The 22015-nt window shown below is 46.2% G+C and overlaps 1 protein-coding gene across 5 annotated transcripts in view; it reads left to right on the top strand.

The window, feature by feature from the left end:
* The first annotated feature begins 4097 nt into the window (after positions 1–4097).
* The window catches only part of YTHDF2 (YTH N6-methyladenosine RNA binding protein F2), a 31475-nt gene continuing 13557 nt past the window's right edge, over positions 4098–22015 (top strand). The window contains exons 1-4 of one of the 5 annotated variants that reach the window (XM_073564135.1): positions 4098–4225; positions 6598–6622; positions 10503–10582; positions 12609–13931. In XM_073564135.1, coding sequence (XP_073420236.1) covers positions 4217–4225; positions 6598–6622; positions 10503–10582; positions 12609–13931 — 1437 coding nt within the window. In that variant the 5' untranslated portion in view covers positions 4098–4216. Of the gene's footprint in view, positions 4398–6594; positions 6623–10502; positions 10583–12608; positions 13932–22015 lie in introns of all 5 variants that reach the window. The other 4 variants (XM_073564129.1, XM_073564138.1, XM_073564119.1 and 1 more) reach the window with 4 other exon arrangements.

Raw genomic sequence — 22015 nt, forward strand, 5'->3', positions numbered from 1 at the left:
ATGGAAGGCCACAGTGCTGTTCATGTAACTGAGGAACAAACAGATATTACAACATAAGAACAGCAAAATTATACTTTAGAAATAGATGATCTTGTTGAAGCTGCTTCAAAACACTTTCCTATTCATCAGATGCGTTGTGTTGTGCACACGCTGCAGCTGGCAATAAGAGATAGTCTGCAAGAGGGACATGCTGGAAATCTGATTGGAAAAGTGAGGAAACTGGCTATTGCTGCCAGAACCCCTAAAATTGATTCCATCTTGAAGAGACGGGCTGGGAAAGGGGCAATTGTTGATCAAGCCACTCGGTGGGGGCAGCACTTATTTAATGATTGAGCGATTGCTTGAACTAAAACCATTTCTTACAGATATGGCGAACCCTCAGGTAACCCTAAATGAAGGTCAATGGACACAGGTGGCTGAATTGAAGGAATTGCTTAACCACCCATTTACCGTGACTAAAAAATCACAACCTGAGGATTTAACTCCTGGCATTTTCATAAGGGAGTGGAAGAACTTGCTATTTTGCTTGTCCCAAAGAGGTGGTTTAATCGCAGATGGCATTTCTGCTTCAATGAAATGGAGAGAGACACAGCTATTGGAAAATAAAATTTTTCTGGCAGCTGTTTATGTGGACCCAAGTCATCGTATACTGCTTGATGATCAACAGCTTACTAAAGGAAAAGAAGCTCTGACTGAGGTAGCAGTTAGGATGAGTGGCCTACAGGAGGACTGCCAGGTGCAAGAGGACTTGGGTCCTGACAGTGCTACTGCTGCCATATCTTCATCCTCATCAGATGAGGAGTTTGACTTTGAAAAGTTTTTGGATGACATGGAGCAGGCAAAGCGTTGCCGCAAGGAAAAAGACTTCACTCCGTCTCCTATAGCAAGCAGATTGACCATATTTCAGCAAAATGTTTCACTTGCTCTCAAAGAAATAGAAAAATTCAACCGTTCATCAAAACTGACTGTGCATGAGGCAATTCCTTTATACCCGGAAATTGTTAGAGATGCTGTCCATGTGGTTACGGCTTTACCTCCAACCCAAGTAAGTGTAGAGAGGTTGTTCTCTGGCCTTAAAATTATTAGGTCAGATTTGAGGTCATCTATGAAGAAGGATCTGATGGAGGCAATTCTATTTCTTAGTACAAATTCATAGACTGCACAAATGTTATTTAGTATGTTTTTGTTGAAAACTGTTTTTTGCCACTTACATAGCTTATTACACAGTGTTATATATGTAATCGATATTACATGCTGTATTAGATATTTACAATTTATTACAGTTTTTTGTGTTCTAAAGTTGTATTCCAATAAATATATATTATGTTCTATCTAAATATCTTGATTATTGTATCATAAAAGTGATTAAGTGTCTGATGTTCACATTGTACTACAATAAATTTTTCACTTGAATATAAGCAATATATGTGGGAGTTGGAGTCGGTGTAAGGGAAATTGAGGAGTCGGAGTCGCAGGTTTGGCTGACCGACTCCACAGCCCTGCTCAGAATCCTTTGGGATACCCACGGGCTGGTCCCTGGAGTGCACAAAGCTCAGGTGGCAGCTATATCCTGCCAACTGCTGGCCCTTTAACCTTCAAGTGCACGGTAGCGTTTATTACAGAACACTGCCTGCATATGAATGATGATGTCATCGGGGTGGGCGGGTTAGTGCCCAATGAGCTGCCATCCTCCTAACTCGGAAGAGGAGCTGCTGCCAGAGTCCAGAGCGATCTCTGTGGCCCCTCAATTATATGCCTCCATGTGATCTCTGTGCCCCCAGCTATATGCCCCTCCTGTGAACTCTGTGCCCCATAGCTATGTCCCCGTGATCCCTGTGCCCCCCAGCTATGTGCCCCCAGTGATCTCTGTTCCCCCACTCTCACCAAGGCTCTTCTCCCACGATTGCTCAGTTTGGCTGGACAGCCAGGTCTAGGAAGCCTACTGGTGGTCCCAAACTTCTTCCTTTTAAGGATTATGGAGGCCACTGTGCTCTTAGGAACCTTGAGTACTGCAGAAATTCTTTTGTAACCTTTGCCAGATCTGTGCCTTGCCAAAATTCTGTCTCTGAGCTCCTTGGCCAGTTCCTTTGACTTCATGATTCTCATTTGGTCTGACATTCGCTGTGAGGTTTTATATAGATAGGTGTGTGACTTTACAAATCAAGTCCTATCAGTTTAATTATACACAGCTGGACTCCAATGAAGAAGTAGAACCATCTCAAGGAGGATCACAAGGGAATGGACAGGATGTGACTTAAATATGAATGTCTGAGCAAAGGGTCTGAATATTTATGACCATGTGATATTTGTTTTTCTTTAATAGATTTGCAAAAATGTCTACATTTCTGTTGTTTTTTCCAGTCAAGATGGGAGCAGAGTGTACATTAACGAGAAAAAATGCTTTTTTTTAATTTACCAAATAGCGGCAATGAAACAAAGAGTGAAAAATTTAAAGGGGTCTGAATACTTTCCGTACCCACTGTATGTGCCCTTCCGTGATCTCTGTGCCCCCAGCTATGTACCCCTCCGTGATCTCTGTGCCCCCCAGCTATGTGCCACAACCCCCCCTCCTGGTGATTTCTGTGCCCTCGTAATTTGCACCCCTGTGATCTCTGTGGCTCCCAGCTTTGTGCCCCCCCCCGTGATCCCTATGCCCCCCTGCTATGTACCCCCCTGTGATCTCGGTGTACCCCTGGCGATCTTTAAGCCCCCCTGGTGCTGTATATCCCCCCCTCCAGGGCTGTATGTGCCCCCAAGTGATATGTATATTCCCCAGTGCTGCATATTCCCCCCAACTGTGATTATGTAGCCCCCAGTGATGTATGTGACCCCACCAGTGACATATACCCCCAGTGCTGTCTGTGCTTCCTAGTGATGTATATAGCCCCTCTGTGATGTCTAATCCTCCCAGTGATATGTTGCTGCATCTCCTGTGATGTCTATGCCCCCCCAGACTCTCCTGTAATTTATGACCCGAGTCTTCTGTGATGCATATAAAGCAGTGTCAACGTTTCCTGTTATTTATGTACAGCAGTCCCAGCATCTTCTATGTGATGTATATACAGCAGTCCCTGCGTCTCCTATGTGATACATATACAGCTGTCTCAGCGTCCTCTATGTGTGTATGTACAGCAGTTCCAACGTCTGTGATGTATAGACAGCTGTCTCAGCGTCCTCTATGTGTGTATGTACAGCAGTTCCAACGTCTGTGATGTATAGACAGCTGTCTGAGTCCTCTATGTGTGTATGTACAGCAGTTCCAACGTCTGTGATGTATAGACAGCTGTCTCGAGTCCTCTATGTGTGTATGTACAGCAGTTCCAACGTCTCCTATGTGATGTATAGACAGCAGTCACAGCGTCTCCTATGTGATGTATAGGATATACAAAGCTTATTATGACAAAAAGTTGACTGCTCTCCTGGCCAACACAAACCTGGAAAAGTAGCTGTGAGAAGCAACATGATCAGTATCACCTAACATCACCGCTGCACCAAAGAGAAGCAGCTCCAGCCGTCACATTAAGGGTAAGTTACTGTAATTGTTTGACTAAATATACAGGGGTATTTTTCAAGGTAGTCATTTTTGTGTGGCCCCTGAACGATGGTAGAAATTTCCGAAAGGCCCCAGGCTGGAAAAAGGTTCCCCACCCCCCAGCTTTAAAACCACTACTTATTGAAAACTGGCGGGCTGCCCAGAGCCCATTAGGGCCTGCAGTGTGAGGCCAGTGCCCGGAAGCCATCTTGATCACACCCTTTAGTGCCCACCCTGTGCAGGTAGTCCATTATTGGGATCATTTTTCGCTTATTACACATAAAAACAAACATATGAATAAGAAACCAACGTAAACTTCCTACAAGTTGCAGGGATTTGTGGTGGCAAGATTAAAAGCTGCAAACCGCAGCCAAGTGTGAGGCACTGTGACCTACAGTGTGTGCGATATTACCACCTTCTGTGTGTACAGGCCTGCGGCCATTCAAGAAGCCGGTCCAGCAATACCCAGTGTTAGACAGCCGGCATCACACACGGGTGGGAGAAGCTAAAACGAGACGCAGATCGTCATATGGAAGAGCCAAACTGGCCGCAACCTATCCAAGCGCCACCGTATCACCCAGCGCCACCGGCGCACAAGTGACGTCACAGGCGCCAAACTAGAGCTCGCTCACTATCAGCCTTGAAGCTCGAGCTGGAGTCAAGGAACGTGCCTATGATCCTTCTATGCGTGACGTAGGTGCCCACACTCAACATGGCCGCCTGGGCGCAGCAACACGTCGATGTCGGCGCATCTGTGTACGCGCCACAGTCCCCTCCCCTTTCCTGCTTTCAGGGCGCGCTCCTGCTGCATCTCCCGGATCAATTCTCCGCCGACGATATGTCCGCCAGTAGTCTGCTGGAGCCGGTACCGAGATGACCCCGCCCTCACTATTCCTCACCGTCCCCGCACCTCTAGAAGCCTCTGCCTGCATTGCCTGTCTTGGGCGCTGTTCCCCTTTCCATTTTATCATCCCCCTCCCAGTCATGTGCTGTGTTCTCATTCTGCCATAGACTGCCCCTCTTTTTATTCTTGGTGTCTATCTGCGTTACTTAATGATCCTCCAAGATCCATTTCTTAATATTTACCTGAAGCTGGTGCTGTGTGTTCTGTTGCCTCACCATTCCCCTCCCTCTGTCATTTCCAAATTCTATGCTGTTTTCTGTCCCTCTCCATATTCCCCTTCCAGTCTGACCAATTACTGTCTGTCTTTCAACACTTCCATTTAGTCTCCTCCTTTCCACCTCTTTTCCCCGCACCCTTTGTCTCTCACTTTTTCTGCCCCCTTTCCCTCTCTCTTTTCCAACACCTATTTTTCCAACCCTTCTTTGTCTGTCCCTCATTTCCCGCCCTCCCTCCTGGGGGCCGCTCCCTCATTTCCCACCCTCCCTCCTTCCCTCCCTCCTGGGGGCCGCTCCCTCATTTCCCACCCTCCCTCCTTCCCTCCCTCCTGGGGGCCGCTCCCTCATTTCCCGCCCTCCCTCCTGCCCTCCTGGGGGCCGCTCCCTCATTTCCCGCCCTCCCTCCCGGGGGGCCGCTCCCTCATTTCCCGCCCTCCCTCCTGCCCTCCTGGGGGCCGCTCCCTCATTTCCCGCCCTCCCTCCCGGGGGGCCGCTCCCTCATTTCCCGCCCTCCCTCCTGCCCTCCTGGGGGCCGCTCCCTCATTTCCCGCCCTCCCTCCCGGGGGGGCCGCTCCCTCATTTCCCGCCCTCCCTCCCGGGGGGGCCGCTCCCTCATTTCCCGCCCTCCCTCCCGGGGGGGCCGCTCCCTCATTTCCCGCCCTCCCTCCTGCCCTCCTGGGGGCCGCTCCCTCATTTCCCGCCCTCCCTCCCGGGGAGCCCCTCCCTCATTTCCCTCCCTCCCGGGGGCCGCTCCCTCATTTCCCTCCCTCCCGGGGGCCGCTCCCTCCCTCCCTCCCGGGGGCCGCTCCCTCATTTCCCGCCCTCCCTCCTGCCCTCCTGGGGGCCCCTCCCTCATTTCCCGCCCTCCCTCCCGGGGGCCCCTCCCGCCCTCCCTCCCGGGGGCCGCTCCCTCATTTCCCTCCCTCCCGGGGGCCGCTCCCTCATTTCCCGCCCTCCCGGGGGCCGCTCCCTCATTTCCCGCCCTCCCGGGGGCCGCTCCCTCATTTCCCTCCCTCCCGGGGGCCGCTCCCTCATTTCCCTCCCTCCCGGGGGCCGCTCCCTCATTTCCCTCCCTCCCGGGGGCCGCTCCCTCATTTCCCTCCCTCCCGGGGGCCGCTCCCTCATTTCCCTCCCTCCCGGGGGCCGCTCCCTCATTTCCCGCCCTCCCGGGGGCCGCTCCCTCATTTCCCGCCCTCCCTCCCTCCCTCCCGGGGGGCCGCTCCCTCGTTTCCCGCCCTCCCTCCCTCCCTCCCGGGGGGCCGCTCCCTCGTTTCCCGCCCTCCCTCCCTCCCGGGGGGCCGCTCCCTCGTTTCCCGCCCTCCCTCCCGGGGGGCCGCTCCCTCGTTTCCCTCCCTCCCTCCCGGGGGGCCGCTCCCTCGTTTCCCTCCCTCCCGGGGGGCCGCTCCCTCGTTTCCCTCCCTCCCGGGGGGCCGCTCCCTCGTTTCCCGCCCTCCCTCCCTCCCGGGGGGCCGCTCCCTCGTTTCCCGCCCTCCCTCCCTCCCGGGGGGCCGCTCCCTCGTTTCCCGCCCTCCCTCCCTCCCGGGGGCCGCTCCCTCGTTTCCCGCCCTCCCTCCCTCCCGGGGGCCGCTCCCTCGTTTCCCGCCCTCCCTCCCTCCCGGGGGCCGCTCCCTCGTTTCCCGCCCTCCCTCCTGTGGGCCGCTCCCTCGTTTCCCGCCCTCCCTCCTGTGGGCCGCTCCCTCGTTTCCCGCCCTCCCTCCTGTGGGCCGCTCCCTCGTTTCTTGCCCTCCCTCCTGTGGGCCGCTCCTTGTTTCTTTCTTTCTCTCTGTTTTTTCTCTCTCTCTGTGTCCCCAACTTTAGCCCTTTCTCTGTTTTACGTCTTGACTCCTCTTTGACTCCCCCTCTCTGCCCTTCTCTTTTGTACAACTTTGTTTTCCTTTCCTGATGGTTTTTATTTGTGCTGAAATATTTTTGTTTTGTTTTAGCAGAGACCCAAGGGGCAAGGAAGTAAAGGTGAGAGATAACAATTAATTATGTCTCTTGGAAGTTTAGTTTAATGTTCATTCATATCTTCTGACTGTAGCTGTTAATCATCTGTTGATTGGCTGCATGCTGGCCAATCTGATCGCTGTATAGTAGTCAATCTAACAATCGGATGATTCCTGATTATCGGCTTGGCCCTTGAGACATTTGCTTAGATTATGAAGGGGATTTTATACTTCCTATAAGGGGTCCAGTGTGACAGTACCTGCTAAGCACATAGAAATCACGCCTTTAGGCTGCATTCACACATTTGTGAACTGTCGGAGTCCTGCCCTTTTGTTTTTATTGGGCTGTACATTGACCCATGGAGTTGAGTGGATGTATTCATGCATCAGTTAAAATCACAGATCCAAGAAGGAGATTCAAGTCATTCTCTGCATGTCCTGCTCTGATCCATAATTATGGATCATAGATGGCAATTAAAGTCTACGGCAGGGGTGGGCACTTAATATTCCCAAAGGGCCACATATGAAACTGGCACTGCTGTGGAGGGCTGAACCAATCAGTTGAACTTAAAGGGGCGGTCCGAAACCAAACGTGAATTTCATACTAAGTGTGCTTCTATTTAGTATAATCTAATCTCCTTTTCTAATATACGTCAATGAAAAATTTCCTAACATAGTATAGTATGTGAATAGTACCCACATGAGCAGGACCCAGACAGGCAATGTCCGATGCGGACACGCCGTAGAAGACGGCCTTTGTGCGCATGGCCCACAACGGAGGGGTGGAAACCTCCCTAATCTTGCAGAAACAAGAAACCAATTGAATACAAACACATGGGCCATGCACACAGTGAACAATTCTGTAGGACAGTGTTCACACCACCATATGGGATCCAATATTTTTGTGAACATAGCCTGACAATACTTGTTGCAATAACGTGCATCGTAATTTCTATTAGCAGTTGATGAAGTAATAAATACATTGGGAGCATTGGAAAAAAAGTTCCACATGCATAGATCCACATCACATATGGGCAGGAGGTGACCGGCAATGGGTGGGAATCCTTATTGCAGTCTATGGAGTGGATGTGATAAGCCACAGATCACAGCAAGGAGCACTGTGGAGGACTTAACCCTTACCTGTCCTGCACAGAACATATGACATCACAAGCAGGGTGCAAAGGGGGAGTAAGGGTTAACCCTCACATACAAATTGTAGTATTCACCTGTGATGCAGCCTAAGGGGTACTTCACACTAAGCGAGATCGCTGATGCGTCACCGATTTTGTGACGGCCAGCGATCTCGCTCTGTGGGGCACGCATTAGTGACTGCAAACACCCCCCCGGGATCGCTGATCGGGCATCAATATCCTGCGCCACTTTTTGATCATTGTTCTCCCGCTGGCCAGCATGCATCGCTGCGTGTGGCAGCGGGAGACCAACTATCAGCGAGCTCCCAGCGCTGTAAGCGAGGACTAGGACAATCTAAGGAAAAGTATAATAGAAACCTGTCACCACTTCATTATTTATCACCCACTCCTGGTCTTGGCTTACAGATACTAAGGTAAAATACTGACCAAACACTGAATGTGTAAACGTGGCTTTACCCTTTATAAGCCATCTAGCTGCTCACATGTCTGAGGTTTTCTTGCAGATTACCCCAGACTTGTCTAGCTTTTTTTAAATCGAAGTCTCATATCAATTTTTCAATGTAAGGCCTGTGGTCACACTTGTGAGTGCAATGCGAGAATCTCGCATCAGTCCCCGGCACTGCCGCCGACACTTGGGAATGGAGTGTGCGGCTGCATGTATTTATGCAGCTGAACGCTCCGGTCCGAGTGCCGGCTGCAGTGCCGGATATTGAAGCGTGAGTTTCTCGCATTGCACTTGCAAGTGGGACCCTGGCCTAAAGGGGGTTTTACACTAAGCGATATCGCTATAACGTCACCGGTTTTGTGACGTTATAGCGATATTGCTAGCGATATCGCTATGTGTGATACTTACCAACGACCGGCTCCCCCGCTGTCCATCGCTGATCGCGCGAGATTGGGCGGCTCCATTTCTCGTCGTCAGCTTCCTGCTGGGCTTCCTGCTGTGACGACGAGCGACGCGTGGAGGCGGGCGGGAGGACGTCAGGATCGCTGTGTGTGAAAGGTAAGTATCATCCGCTGCGTCGCTGCTGAATCGCTGTGAGGTCTTCCTGTGTGGGAGCTCACTAGCGATCATTTAGCGATGCACCAGCGATCCTGACCGGATCGCTCGTCGGATCGCTGGTGCATCGCTAAATGTAAAAGGGCCTTTAGTCTGAGTTCCTAAAAACATTTTGCCAGGACTCTAGTGACATCCTATATTCAGCCTTGTGCTGTCCGATTTTCTTTGATATGAGAAAATAGAGAGAATCTTTAGTGTGCACCAAAAAAAAGTGGTAAAACTGACACCCTGATGAAAATTTGATCCAGAACACTGATGAAAATCAGTCTGTTTTTCTTGTGTGAGAGAAATCAGGGGCGTCTGAATTAGGCCTGAATAAGGTTGGATCCGGTTGTTTTGCTTTTGCGTAGGACACTTACTGTTTGAGCAGTTAAGGTCCATTTACAACTGCGGGATTAATGTGACCCAGCATTCCTAGGAACTGTGATTTCACGTTACTTGTGCAATTTGAAATAAAGTGCCGACCATCTGACAAATTTGCAAACTGCTCTTTTCAACCTGAGCAGTGCATTGTTCTGTAAAACAGGACCTGTTGTGCTGAAAGTAATGGCAGCATATGCACTTAGAACAATTTATTACTGATTGCCCAGTGCTCTCCAGAAGCCTGCACGCCCTCTGTAAACAGGCAATTAAGCAACTGGCGAACATGTTGTCCGTCAGTAGTTATTTGAAGAGTAATTGTCCTTTACATTTTTATCACAAATCAGTAGTACATGTGACATTCAGGATCTGTTGTAAAATATCTCTTTAGAGAAATCTTCTTTCTCCTCAGAACTGATCAATCATTCTTAAGGTACTGTCACACTTAGCGATGCACCAGCGATCCCGACCATGATCGCTGGTGCATCGCTGAGTGGTCGCTAGTGAGCTGCCACACAGGCAGATCTCACCAGCGACATCGCAGGGGTCGGGGGTCGCTACTTACCTGTCACACTAGGCGATCCTGACGTCCTCCCGCCCGCGTCCACGCTCGTCTCTCCACAGGAAGCTGACGACGAGAAACAGTCCAGGACGTTCTTGTGCGATCAGCGATAACCAGCGGGGGAGCGGTCGGAGGTAAGTATCAGACACAGCGATATCGATATCGCTATAACTTCACAAGTTATAGCGATATTGCTAGCGATATGGCTTAGTGTGACAGTACCTTTAAAATCCTCAATGCTCGGGTAATATTTTAGTATTAATATTTTCCCATTATTGAGATAGATGACAATGGTTGTCATAAAATTGTATGGAGAACTGTCATTTGAGGTGAACCTGCAGCAGAAATGTTGTCATACGTGGCAGTGGGCTTCAGTCTGATCAGAACCTCGTGTCCAGTTCTGTAAATTTTTGCTTTTGCCGCAATAAATTGATGTGATCTTTTTCTACAGCTGTGAATGTTTGTGTCTGCTTCCCGCTGCTCCTCCTCCATGAAACATCAACTCAGAAGGAGAAAGAAGCAGATTGCTATGATTACATATATTACAAAGTTGTTTATTTTCATGTGTCCTATTGACTAATGCAATAAAATACAAAATGGCAGTATCTTTTTAGATCTGTGCATCACAAAGTCTGAATGCTAGAGTCTCACTGACTCTATTCACACTTTGTAGAGAGAGAATGTTTGTTAGCTGTGAAGAAACATTTGGTTTAGCTTAGCAAACATTGTCCTTTAGTGTTCTACGGTCACTCATCTTGTGTTTAATTTTTAGTGCAAAATGGATCTGTTCACCAGAAAGATGGAGTGAATGATGATGAGTTTGAGCCCTATCTGCATACACAAGAGCGGCAGGTAAGGCAATTTTTGATCTGAAGGCACCATTGCAAAATATTTTGTTTGCAATCTTTTTTTTTTTTTTTCTTTCTTTCCTAATATATAGTGTGTGTGTGTGTGTGTATATATATATGTATTTTCTTTCTATTCTGGGATGACAAAGCAATACATTTAAAGTGAATCTTTCAGCAGGATTGTGCGGAGTCACCTACAACACAATCGGCGATCCGATAAATGCTACTGTGTAGGTGCCGCCGACACAAATCTTGGTGAAGACAAATTTTTATTTTTTTCCTCTACCAAAATGTTGGTGGCGCCTGCACAGTAGCATCTATCGCGTTCCGAATTATGCTACTGAGCAGGCACGGCCGACTCCATTTTGAGGAAGACATTTTTTTTTCTTCTCAAATTTATATCTCTAAATAAAATATATGGATATTACAGATCCGATCATGCTACAGTGCAGGCGCCACCGTCGGCGTCCTGTATGATAAATGTAATTTACAATAAGCTGTACAGTATGTAAACTAGGGGGCAGGTCACTGAGGGATCAGTCACATGTCATAAGCCATACACATGAATACCTAATCAGCACCACATGAAGACCCTCCACAGGCCGCCCTGGGGCACGAGCATATCATTAACTCAAAACTGCAAATAAAGATTAAGCAACAACCACAAGACGGATTTCATCAACCAAGGTATCATTGTAATCAGTATAATGGTGCCGACCTGACACTGTCAGTAGGTTACTGAGCACAATCCTGCTGACAGGTTCCCTTTAAAGAGGTTGTCCGGTTTAAAATGACACGTCTTCAGTCAATATACTTGTATTGAGCAAGGCCATGACCACTAGATGGGTCCTGCCAGGGAGTAAGCATATTGCATACTTGACCTTTTTTCCCGGGGCAGAGAACAACGAATACTCACAGCACACACTAAGGGCTTTCACAAGTCTCCAGTCACACAGAGTGACTGCAGACTTAATCATTTTAGACCGGACAGCCCCTTTAATTTTAATATTTTTATCTGTCATTGGAGTTGTTCTCTTACAGAGCCTCTTATGAGGGTAGGGTTACAAGATGTGGTCGGAGTCCAGCTGTGCTCTGGTCCCATCCTGACATATGCCACTTTCAAACTATGGATTACAATGTAAATAGCCGTACCGTTCTGCAAATAACACATGGACATTCACATTCAGAAATTAATATACGCTATTCTATTTGAGGACTGATTCAACTACCGGATGAGGCCACGCTATGCTGCTGCACCTCTGTCGTATGTCATCAAATGCTTGTGACCCATCTCTGATATTGTTCCCGTGCTTCTTTTTTTGGATTGCAAACTCTTACTTTAAGAGAGCTCCTGACTTAGGCTAATTTCACACTAGCGTTTATTCCACGCAGCGCACGGTGCCGCTAAGCCCCGCCCCCTGCCCGCCCCATCCGGTCATCGCCGCCTACTATCACACATGGACGCTTGCGATCTGCGCACCCTATCTTTAGCATAGGGTGCGCAGATCGTGCGCTGGCCATGCGCTAGTAGGATTTTGGCGTGCGCTGCCCACTTTTGAAGGTGCGCCGTGCACGCCGAAATGCAACATGCTGCGTTCGGCGCGCACGGGCGCACCTTCAAAAGTGCGCAGCGCACGCCAAAATCCTACTAGCGCACGGCCAGCGCACGATCTGCACACCCTATGCTAAAGATAGGGTGCGCAGATCGCAAGCGTCCATGTGCGATAGTAGGTGGCGATGACCGGATGGGGCGGGCAGGGAGCCGGCAGGGGACGGGGCTTAGCGGCGCCGTGCGCTGCATGGAATGAACGCTAGTGTGAAACTAGCCTAAAATGCCAATCGGTGCCCTAGAGCCTGGGTCACTTTAAAAAATGTCAAGTGTCCTGTTGGCTACCTCCGAAGAAGGTATTTTACACTTGTTTTATAATTGTTTACTTCAACTAATATCAACTTAAACTTTCAGGATGGGAAAAAATGGTAAAATAGTATTTCTAACATTGCCTAAATGTTTAATTTCTGCTTAATTCTAGAGTAATGGATACACTGCATTGTCAGATTCCTACCTTCCCAGTTACTACAGTCCGTCCATTGGATTCTCTTATTCTTTAAGTGATGCTGCGTGGTCTACTGGCGGTGACCCACCACCAACTATGCCTTTTCTTGCTTCCTATGGTCAGTTAGGCAGTGGAGAACCACATTTTTTGCCAGATGCCATGTTTGGACCTCTAAGTAGTGCTCCTTTCCTGGGACAACCTGGATTCAACTTTTTCCCAAGTGGCATGGACTTTTCAGCCTGGGGTAATGGAGGAAACTCTCCAGGTGCATCTGCACCTAGCTCTGGCTATGGTGGTAGTTATGCATATGCTCCCAGCAGCTTGGGAGGAGCTGTTTTAGATGGCCCAGCAAGTTTTGGAGGTGGCAAAGCAGTAGGCAGTCTAGAGCAAAGCATGGGGGCCTTGAAATTGGGAGAAGGAAATAGTATTAAAACCAGTGTGACCAATTTGCCTCCTGCAACGATTGCTCCACCAAAGCAGGCATCTTGGGCAGACATTGCCAGCAAACCTGCCAAGCCAAACACTGGAAAGATCCTTCCTCCACCTGTCAAGCAAAACATGGAAATTGGAACTTGGGAAAATAAAGTAACCACAGCCAACATTTGCCAGCTACCTTCACCTCCAGTCCTTCAACAGCCAACACCCATTATTTCCTCTTCACATGCTCCAACTCGTTGGTCAGCTCCTCGTAGCCGTGGTTTAGAGCAAGCACATGTATCACAATCCTCCACGGACCCACATCCTGTCCTGGAGAAACTACGTTCTATTAATAACTATAATCCAAAGGACTTTGATTGCAATCCAAAATTTGGCCGAGTATTTATTGTGAAGAGCTACTCAGAAGATGACATACACCGTTCTATCAAGTATAATGTTTGGTGTTCTACAGAACATGGTAACAAACGTCTGGACGCTGCTTATCGCTCTCTGAATGGTAAAGGCCCTGTCTATTTACTTTTCAGTGTTAATGGAAGTGGTCACTTTTGTGGGGTGGCAGAAATGCGATCTGCTGTGGACTACAATACTTGTGCAGGTGTGTGGTCTCAGGACAAGTGGAAGGGCCGATTTGATGTTCGCTGGGTGTTTGTGAAGGATGTACCCAATGGGCAATTGCGACACATCCGACTAGAGAACAATGAGAATAAGCCGGTTACCAACTCTCGAGACACACAGGAGGTTCCCATAGAAAAGGCGCGTCAGGTGCTCCGTATCATGGCTAGCTACAAGCATACCACTTCCATATTTGATGACTTTTCACATTATGAGAAGAGGCAAGAGGAGGAGGACAGTGCCAAGAAGGTAAAGTTTTTCTGACTTGTTTGGCCTGCTTTAGGCTATGAATTTTCAGGGGTGTGTGTTTGAAGCTTTGGTCTGAGTACATTAAGTTCATTTATGGGAAACTGTTATTTCTTAAATGATCTAATCATCTAACACATAATATGGAAGCGTTATTTTTACGAAAAATGTCAGACTGGCTTTATTTCAGTGTAGGCCTGCTCTGGGGTTTGTTTGTTTTAGCACGTATGACTCATTTATTTCTTGTCCTTGAAGAGAAGAGTTGCAGTATTTAAGTGTAGAAAAATGCTTCATACATGGCCTACATGGTTGTATAGTGTATTTTATTTGTCATTTAGACAGGACATTTCCCCACTATGTGTTAAAAATTGTGCTTGGCATTTACCACTAGGAACCATACAGATAGCTAAATGCTGTACACTGCTATCTCAATCGGGCACAGAGACAATAAATATGGCGTGTATGTGTATTTCAGATTACTGCTACATTTAAAAGGAAGCTGTCATCAAATAATGACCTATTCGTGTTCGTATTGCTAGTGACCTGTCAATCTAGGGCAGTGGGCGGGAAGAAACCATCGGGGACCCAACTCTCTCCAGCACGGTTCCGGTCCCCAGCGGCTTTTAAAAGGTTTTCCTCTGAAATATTGCAGCGTTTCAGAGTTAACTGGCTGAGTATGCTATTCCCATAATTGTACCAACATGAAATGAAACTGCCATTTATAGCTCTGCAGTGATTTTGAATGTTAGATCAGTTGCCGAGTTGTGAATGGTAGCATTTGAGAGGGAGGAGTGAAAGCGCCTGCCCCCAGAGATGATTGTCAAGAAATGCCAAGTTGGACTGCAAAGCAGAGATTTCACATAGTTTGCTTCAGGCTTCAGAAGTATCAAATGTGAATATCTCTGCGCAAACCAGAACAGAGCGCCATATAAACCCCGTAATGACTAGGTGATTTTTCAGTTTTGCACTTTAGTTTTTTCCTCCCCTTTTTCCAAGGGCCATAACTTCTTAAACTTTCTGCTGACATGGCCATGCAATGGCTTGTTTTTAAGGGGCGAGTTGAAATTTTGAATAACGCCATTCATATTACCATTCAATGTATTGGAAAATGGGGAAAGATTTCCAAGCGAAGTAAAATTGCAATAAAAAAATTCAATTTTGACATTGTTTTTTTTGTGTTTGAACAATTCTCTTATCAGTCATATACTATGCCGCAATGCCAGAGTATTTTAATCAATTCAAGATCCAATATACAATTAAATGTGCCATATGCAATAATATAGAACCCGTCCGTTACACCAAAATAATACAAGGTGAACAGAAAAAGCACAATTCTAAATAAATATTATAAATATAATTTTTATTTTACCAAAAAATTATTAAAAACGCCTCAGGGGCCCCCGAAGAAGAGGACGAAACGCGAGTCGGGGTGAGGGACGCGGCAGTCACTCCACACGTCAGTGAGCCGGGTGAGATTCATTTTGAGTGTGTTTTTGCTCATAGCACTGGCACATTGTTTTTTGCACACCTTTGAATTATTAGCACATATAAGCTTTGGCTAACAGCCGGGCTTTAATGAATTTAGCTTAGTTCAAGCGCAGTTATAAGCTATGGCAGAAGGCGGGCTTTTATGATTGGAATCTTGTTCTAGCGCATTGAAAATTGTATTGTGCTCAGTTTTTGGCATAATTTGGTTGCAATTAACTGAATTTTTCTATACTTGTTGCTCATTTATAATGTGTTTAAAGGGGTGACTAGCCATTTTTGTCCCACAATTGAGGTTGCCTTATTTGTGTATTAGGTGTTTTTAATAATTTTTTTGGTAAAATAAAAATTATTTTTATATTTATTTGTAATTGTGCATTTTCTGTTCACCTTGTATCATTTTGGTGTAACGGACGGGTTCTATATAATACCAGAGTATTGCAGTATGTAGTGTAATAAAGAGGGTAGCAATGAGGTCTTCAGCTGCCTCTGTCTGCCATGGTAATATGTCAGTGCACTGCAGTTGCATTGCGTGGGTCCAATGGAAACCGCACCATTTACATGTTGTTGACTGTTCTGCACATTGAGGTTAGAACAGTTACTGTCATCTACCGTGTTTGGATGGAGCTCAATTCCTGTGCCCATTCCACACATAAGAACAGCTGTGCTGAAGTACAAGTACATCATTTTGCGTTAAGGGGTTAATGGAGTATGTGGTGGTTTTAATGTACTTGGAGGGAGTAGACATGCTGATTTATAGGCAGATAAAGCAGTCTATAATGCCCCCAGGAGAATTCATGGGAGATTATGGAGTGTGTAGGAGGGGGGAAGGGGCAGGTGAAAATAAACTGGTGAATAATTGGGGGGTTAATATTATAGCACAAAAAGAGGACTTGAAAATCCTCCAATAATACAAAAACACAGCAAAAAAGCAGAGATGCTTACCCGTCCAGGCCTCCAGACAAATGCATTATCAGGATGCAGTGGACCCACATAATTAAGGTGGCAACACAGGTGCAAGAATACCGATGAAACAACCGCTCTCAGCCTACCAATACATGGAGGGGGCGGTTGCCTGGTATGTTAATCAGGGCTGTGGAGTCGGTAAGCCAAACCTGCGACTCCGACTCCTCAATTTCCCTTACTCCGACTCCACGACTCCGACTCCCACGCATATTGCTTATATTTAAGTGAAAAATTTATTGTAGTACAATGTGAACCTCAGACATTTAATCATTTTTATGATCCAATAATCAAGATATTTATATAGAACAGAATATATATTGGTGTACTACCCAGTTTTCATTCTTTTTGGTACAGATACGATATGGATAGACAGATATGGATAAATGGATAGATAGAGCAGATTTCTAATCTGCTTTTGCTATTGAAAACATTATCTATGAGCTCAAAAACCTTTCAGGTGATGCAGTTTTTTAAAAAGATGATCAGCTTTTGCAGCTGAAAAACGTATCCTCAAAAAACACAGGAAAAACGCTGTGTGTGAATGTAGCCTTAGATCAGGAATATAACAGCCATTTATAGGACATTTCATAACTTTCCCAAACTCCTATGAAAAAATATTCAGCACATCCTGCATTGAATTACTGTACCCAATTTATTATATATTTTAGGAGTTGGAGTCGGTCCATTTTATACCGACTCCAACTCCGACTCCACCAAAATGAGCACCGACTCCGACTCCAACTCCGACTCCACAGCCCTGATGTTAATGCACAATAAAAAACTTGTATGCGGCGTTGTTCACACTATGGCAATGCACAGCATCCAGGTTAACAGCCTAGTAGTTACACCCTTCTATTAGATCAGGCAGGTCGCCCAGCGCATCAAAATGCATGCCATGTGAACAGACGCCACATCTGCTTTTTTGCTGTGTTTTTGGGGTTAATATTATACCAAAAGATACAGGTGGGTAATATATTGTATACAGGTAATATAGAGGTCGTGATGCTCTGAGAGCACAATAACGTTTATCACTGTGCATAACTTCTGTACTCATTTCAGTTATTCCCAGCTATTGGAGCTTGAAGTTGGAAAGCTTGAAGAAGCCTCTACATCAGGGGTGGGCAATTAATAATAATCTTATATAGCGCCAACCTATTCCGCAGCGCTTTACAGTTTAACAATTTTGAAACACAAGTCATAAGTAACAACGTTAACAATACAATAATTAAAGCACAATAAGACGACCCTGCTTGTGAGAGCTTACAATCTACAATGAGGTGGGGGAGATACAAAGTACAGGTGTGTATTTACAATGATGGTCCAGCCATGTTGAGGGATGGATGGAGATAGTGAATGGGCTACACAGGCACACTTACACATAGAATGACTTTACTTAGTGAACGTGATAGGCCGCTCTGAACAAATGTGTTTTGAGGGAACGCCTGAAACTATGCAAATTGTGGATAGTCCTAATTTCTTGGGGTAGAGCATTCCAAAGGATTGGTGCAGCGCGGGAGAAGTCTTGGAGTCGGGAGTGGGAGGTACGGATTAGTGCAGAGGTTAGTCGAAAGTTGTTTGCAGACCGCAGCAGTCGGTTAGGCCGATAGACAAAAATGAGGGAGGAGATATAGGGGGGTGCTGCACTGTGGAGAGCTTTGTGGGTGAGAACAAGTACTTTGAATTGGATCTTAGTAAAAACTGAAAGAAAAAGAGCGCAATAGGGTCTTACCCGAGAAAATAAGAATGTAAATCAAATTGTTATACTCACCCTATGTAGGAGAGTGTCAGACATAAAGGAACAAGGTCAGCCTGCTGCACATCCAAATGACCACGCCGTGGCCATAAATCATCAGATTCAGAGAAAGGAATTTTTATGGATTAAACGTGCGCTGCCAGACCATCACTCCTCACAAGTTGTGTGCTTTATATATTTAATTCCCTACGCGTTTCGAAGTTAAAAACTTCTTCCTCAGGGGATGACATGTACAGACAGGTATAGACATCACCGGTTTTATACATACGGGTATAAAACCGGTGATGTCTATACCTGTCTGTACATGTCATCCCCTGAGGAAGAAGTTTTTAACTTCGAAACGCGTAGGGAATTAAATATATAAAGCACACAACTTGTGAGGAGTGATGGTCTGGCAGCGCACGTTTAATCTATAAAAATTCCTTTCTCTGAATCACTTGAATTGGATCTTATAATGAATGGGCATCCAATGTAAGGACTGGCGAAGAGCGGATGTGTCCGAGTACCGATTAGCCAGATGGATGACCCTGGCTGCTGCATTAAGGATGGACTGGAGAGAGGAAAGTCGAGTAACGGGGAGGCCAATTAATAGAGCGTTACAGTAGTCCAGGCGGGAGTGGATCAATGCGACATTGAAGGTTTTAGTTGTTTCCATGGTGAGAAAAGGGCGGATTCTAGAGATGTTCTTTAAGTGTAAATGGCAAGAGTGGGCAAGAGATTGTATATGGGATGTAAAGGAGAGATTGGTGTCAAACATAACACCCAGACAGCGCGCCTGCTGCCGGGGTGTTTTTATTTTATAAGTTTTGAGTGGAACAGTGAAAACCAGGGGAAGAGTCTTGAGGAGATCATTTGCATATTCCCAGTGCCTTCTGGGATAAGTGAAGAGTCTCCGCGAGCTCAACGATCACTGGGTTTTGGCCGTTGCAGCTGAAAAGAGGAAATCGGAAAACCAGGGGAAGAGTCTTGAGGAGATCATTTGCATATTCCCAGTGCCTTCTGGGATAAGTGAAGAGTCTCCGCGAGCTCAACGATCACTGGGTTTTGGCCGTTGCAGCTGAAAAGAGGAAATCGGAAAACCAGGGGAAGAGTCTTGAGGAGATCATTTGCATATTCCCAGTGCCTTCTGGGATAAGTGAAGAGTCTCCGCGAGCTCAACGATCACTGGGTTTTGGCCGTTGCAGCTGAAAAGAGGAAATCGGAAAACCAGGGGAAGAGTCTTGAGGAGATCATTTGCATATTCCCAGTGCCTTCTGGGATAAGTGAAGAGTCTCCACGAGCTCAACGATCACTGGGTTTTGGCCGTTGCAGCTGAAAAGAGGAAATCGGAAAAACCGCGCGCCGATAGGGCTCATCTTTCATCGTTTTTAAGAAATCTCAAGATGGAAGAGGCCAGGAGCCATTTGGTGAGCTGCATTTCTTGCTACATGTTCACAGACTTACCAGTGGAAAAGCCAAACTTCACATGCCACAAATGCAAGCTTGTGTCCCTGTTGGAGGAAAAGTTGCAAAATCTCGAAGAGAGGTTAGCTACGTTGAAGATCATTAAGGAAGGTGAAGAGTTCTTGGACAGAGCAGAATTATCTCTTCATGTTACAGAAAGAGAAGAAATTCGAAGTGCACCTGAAGAAACAGAGGAATGGAGACATGTGACCCAGAGAAGCAGGAGGATCAGGAGGCAGTCAGCACCCATACTGCTCAGAAACCAGTACCAGGCTCTCACGCAGGAAAACAATGAAGAAATACATCAGGATAAGACTTTACCAACAAGCAGCAACCTTGTACGCCTTCAGAGTCCTCCTGGATGGAGAAAGAAAAATGTTGTGAAGAAGAAACGGAGAGTGGTGGTCATGGGGGATTCCCTGTTGAGAGGAACTGAGGCCGCTATCTGCAGACCGGATATTACTTCAAGAGAAATGTGCTGTCTTCCAGGTGCAAAAATTAAAGATGTGTCTGACAGGATATCAGGACTCTTCAGACCTACAGATGACTACCCATTCCTGCTACTACATGTGGGGACAAATGACACTGCAAGAAACGACCTGGAAACCATCTGCAGAGACTTTGAAGACTTAGGCAAGAAAGTGAAAGAACTGGGAGCGCAGGTGGTCTTCTCTTCCATCCTCCCAGTGGATGGCCATGGAACAAGGAGGTGGAATAAGATTCTGCAGGTGAACAACTGGCTACGTCGATGGTGCCGTCAGCAACGATTTGGATTTCTGGATCACGGAGTGAGCTACTTATACGATGGACTACTTGCTAGAGATGGGGTGCACCTTACGAAGACTGGTAAGCATGTATTTGGAAGTCGCCTTGCTACACTTGTAAGGAGAGCTTTAAACTAGAACAACATGGGAAGGGAAGCAAAAGACCAGAAAAAGCCATACACCTGACAAATGCTATTGAGAACTCTGCTATTAGAAGTGGAAAGGAAGAACAAAGACGAAAGAATCTAATTAATAAAAATATTGGAGAAAGAGAAACCAATCACAAACTAAAATGTTTCTATACTAATGCACAAAGCATGGGCAACAAACAAGGAGAATTGGAACTACTAACACAGGAAAAGAAATATGATGTCATTGGAATCACTGAAACTTGGTGGGACAATACACATGATTGGAATACAAGACTAGAAGGATACAACTTATTTGCAAGAAACAGACTTGATAAACGAGGAGGGGGTGTCGCATTGTATGTTAGAAACGCGTATATCTGCACAGAGATTGAAGCTTCAGAGACTGGGAGTTCTGTGGAAACTGTTTGGGTAAGAATACAAGGACAGAACAATGGAAAGGACACCATTGTAGGCATTTACTACAGGCCGCCTGTGCAAGCTGAAGCTATGGATGAACTCTTTATACATCAAATGGCCAAGTTCTCCAAAAAATATGACATAGTTGTCATGGGAGATTTCAACTATCCAGACATTTGTTGGGAATCTCTCTCAGGCAAAACTAACAGGTCAAGGAAATTCTTATCCTCTCTTGCTGACAACTTTATCTTCCAAAAGGTAAGGGAGAAAACAAGGGGAACTGCTACCTTGGATCTAATCCTTATAAACAGGGAGGAAATGGTTGAGGAGGTAAAAGTGGCTGGGACCCTAGGAGGTAGCGACCATGCTATTTTAGAATTTTGGATAACTAGAGGCGGAAGAACTGTGAAGACTCAGACGTCAAGGTTAGATTTCAGAAAGGCAGATTTTAAGGGATTCAGAAAGAGAATTGGAGGAATCCAATGGCTGGATATCCTTAAAGACAAAAATGTCCAGGAAGGATGGGAAATCTTGAAAAATGAAATTCTCAAAGCACAGTTGTTAACAATTCCGAAAAGAGGGAAGAATAGGAAGCAGTTAAGGAAACCAGGATGGATGAACACAGAACTTAAGCACATGCTAAAAAGGAAGAAAAAAATGTTTATAAAATGGAAAGAGGGAGGCATATCTAAAGAAGAATATAATGCTGTCTGCAGAACCTGCAGGGCACAAATCAGATTAGCTAAAGCTGAAAATGAATTGAGGCTTGCAAGAGATGTCAAAAGCAATAATAAAGGATTTTGGGGATATGTCAAAAGTAAAAGAAAAGTCAAAGATGCTATAGGATTTTTACAGGATGAAAATGATGAAATGGTAAGACAGGATGTTGAGAAGGCTGAACTTTTAAATTCCTATTTTGCATCTGTTTTCTCTCAGAAAGGAAATGTAACATCAACTGTTATTCACTGTCCTATTAAGGGAATAGAAGAATCCAGGATATCTATAAACAGAAAGATAGTGAGGAAACACTTAGCTAGCCTAAATGAATTCAAGTCTCCAGGTCCAGATGAATTACACCCCAGAGTACTGAAGGAGATAGCAGAAGAAATTTTTGAACCCCTCTCTATA

This window comes from Dendrobates tinctorius, unplaced genomic scaffold (genome assembly GCF_039654945.1).
Source record: "Dendrobates tinctorius isolate UK_male_01 unplaced genomic scaffold, ASM3965494v1 ptg000015l, whole genome shotgun sequence".
NCBI classification, from domain to species: domain Eukaryota; kingdom Metazoa; phylum Chordata; class Amphibia; order Anura; family Dendrobatidae; genus Dendrobates; species Dendrobates tinctorius.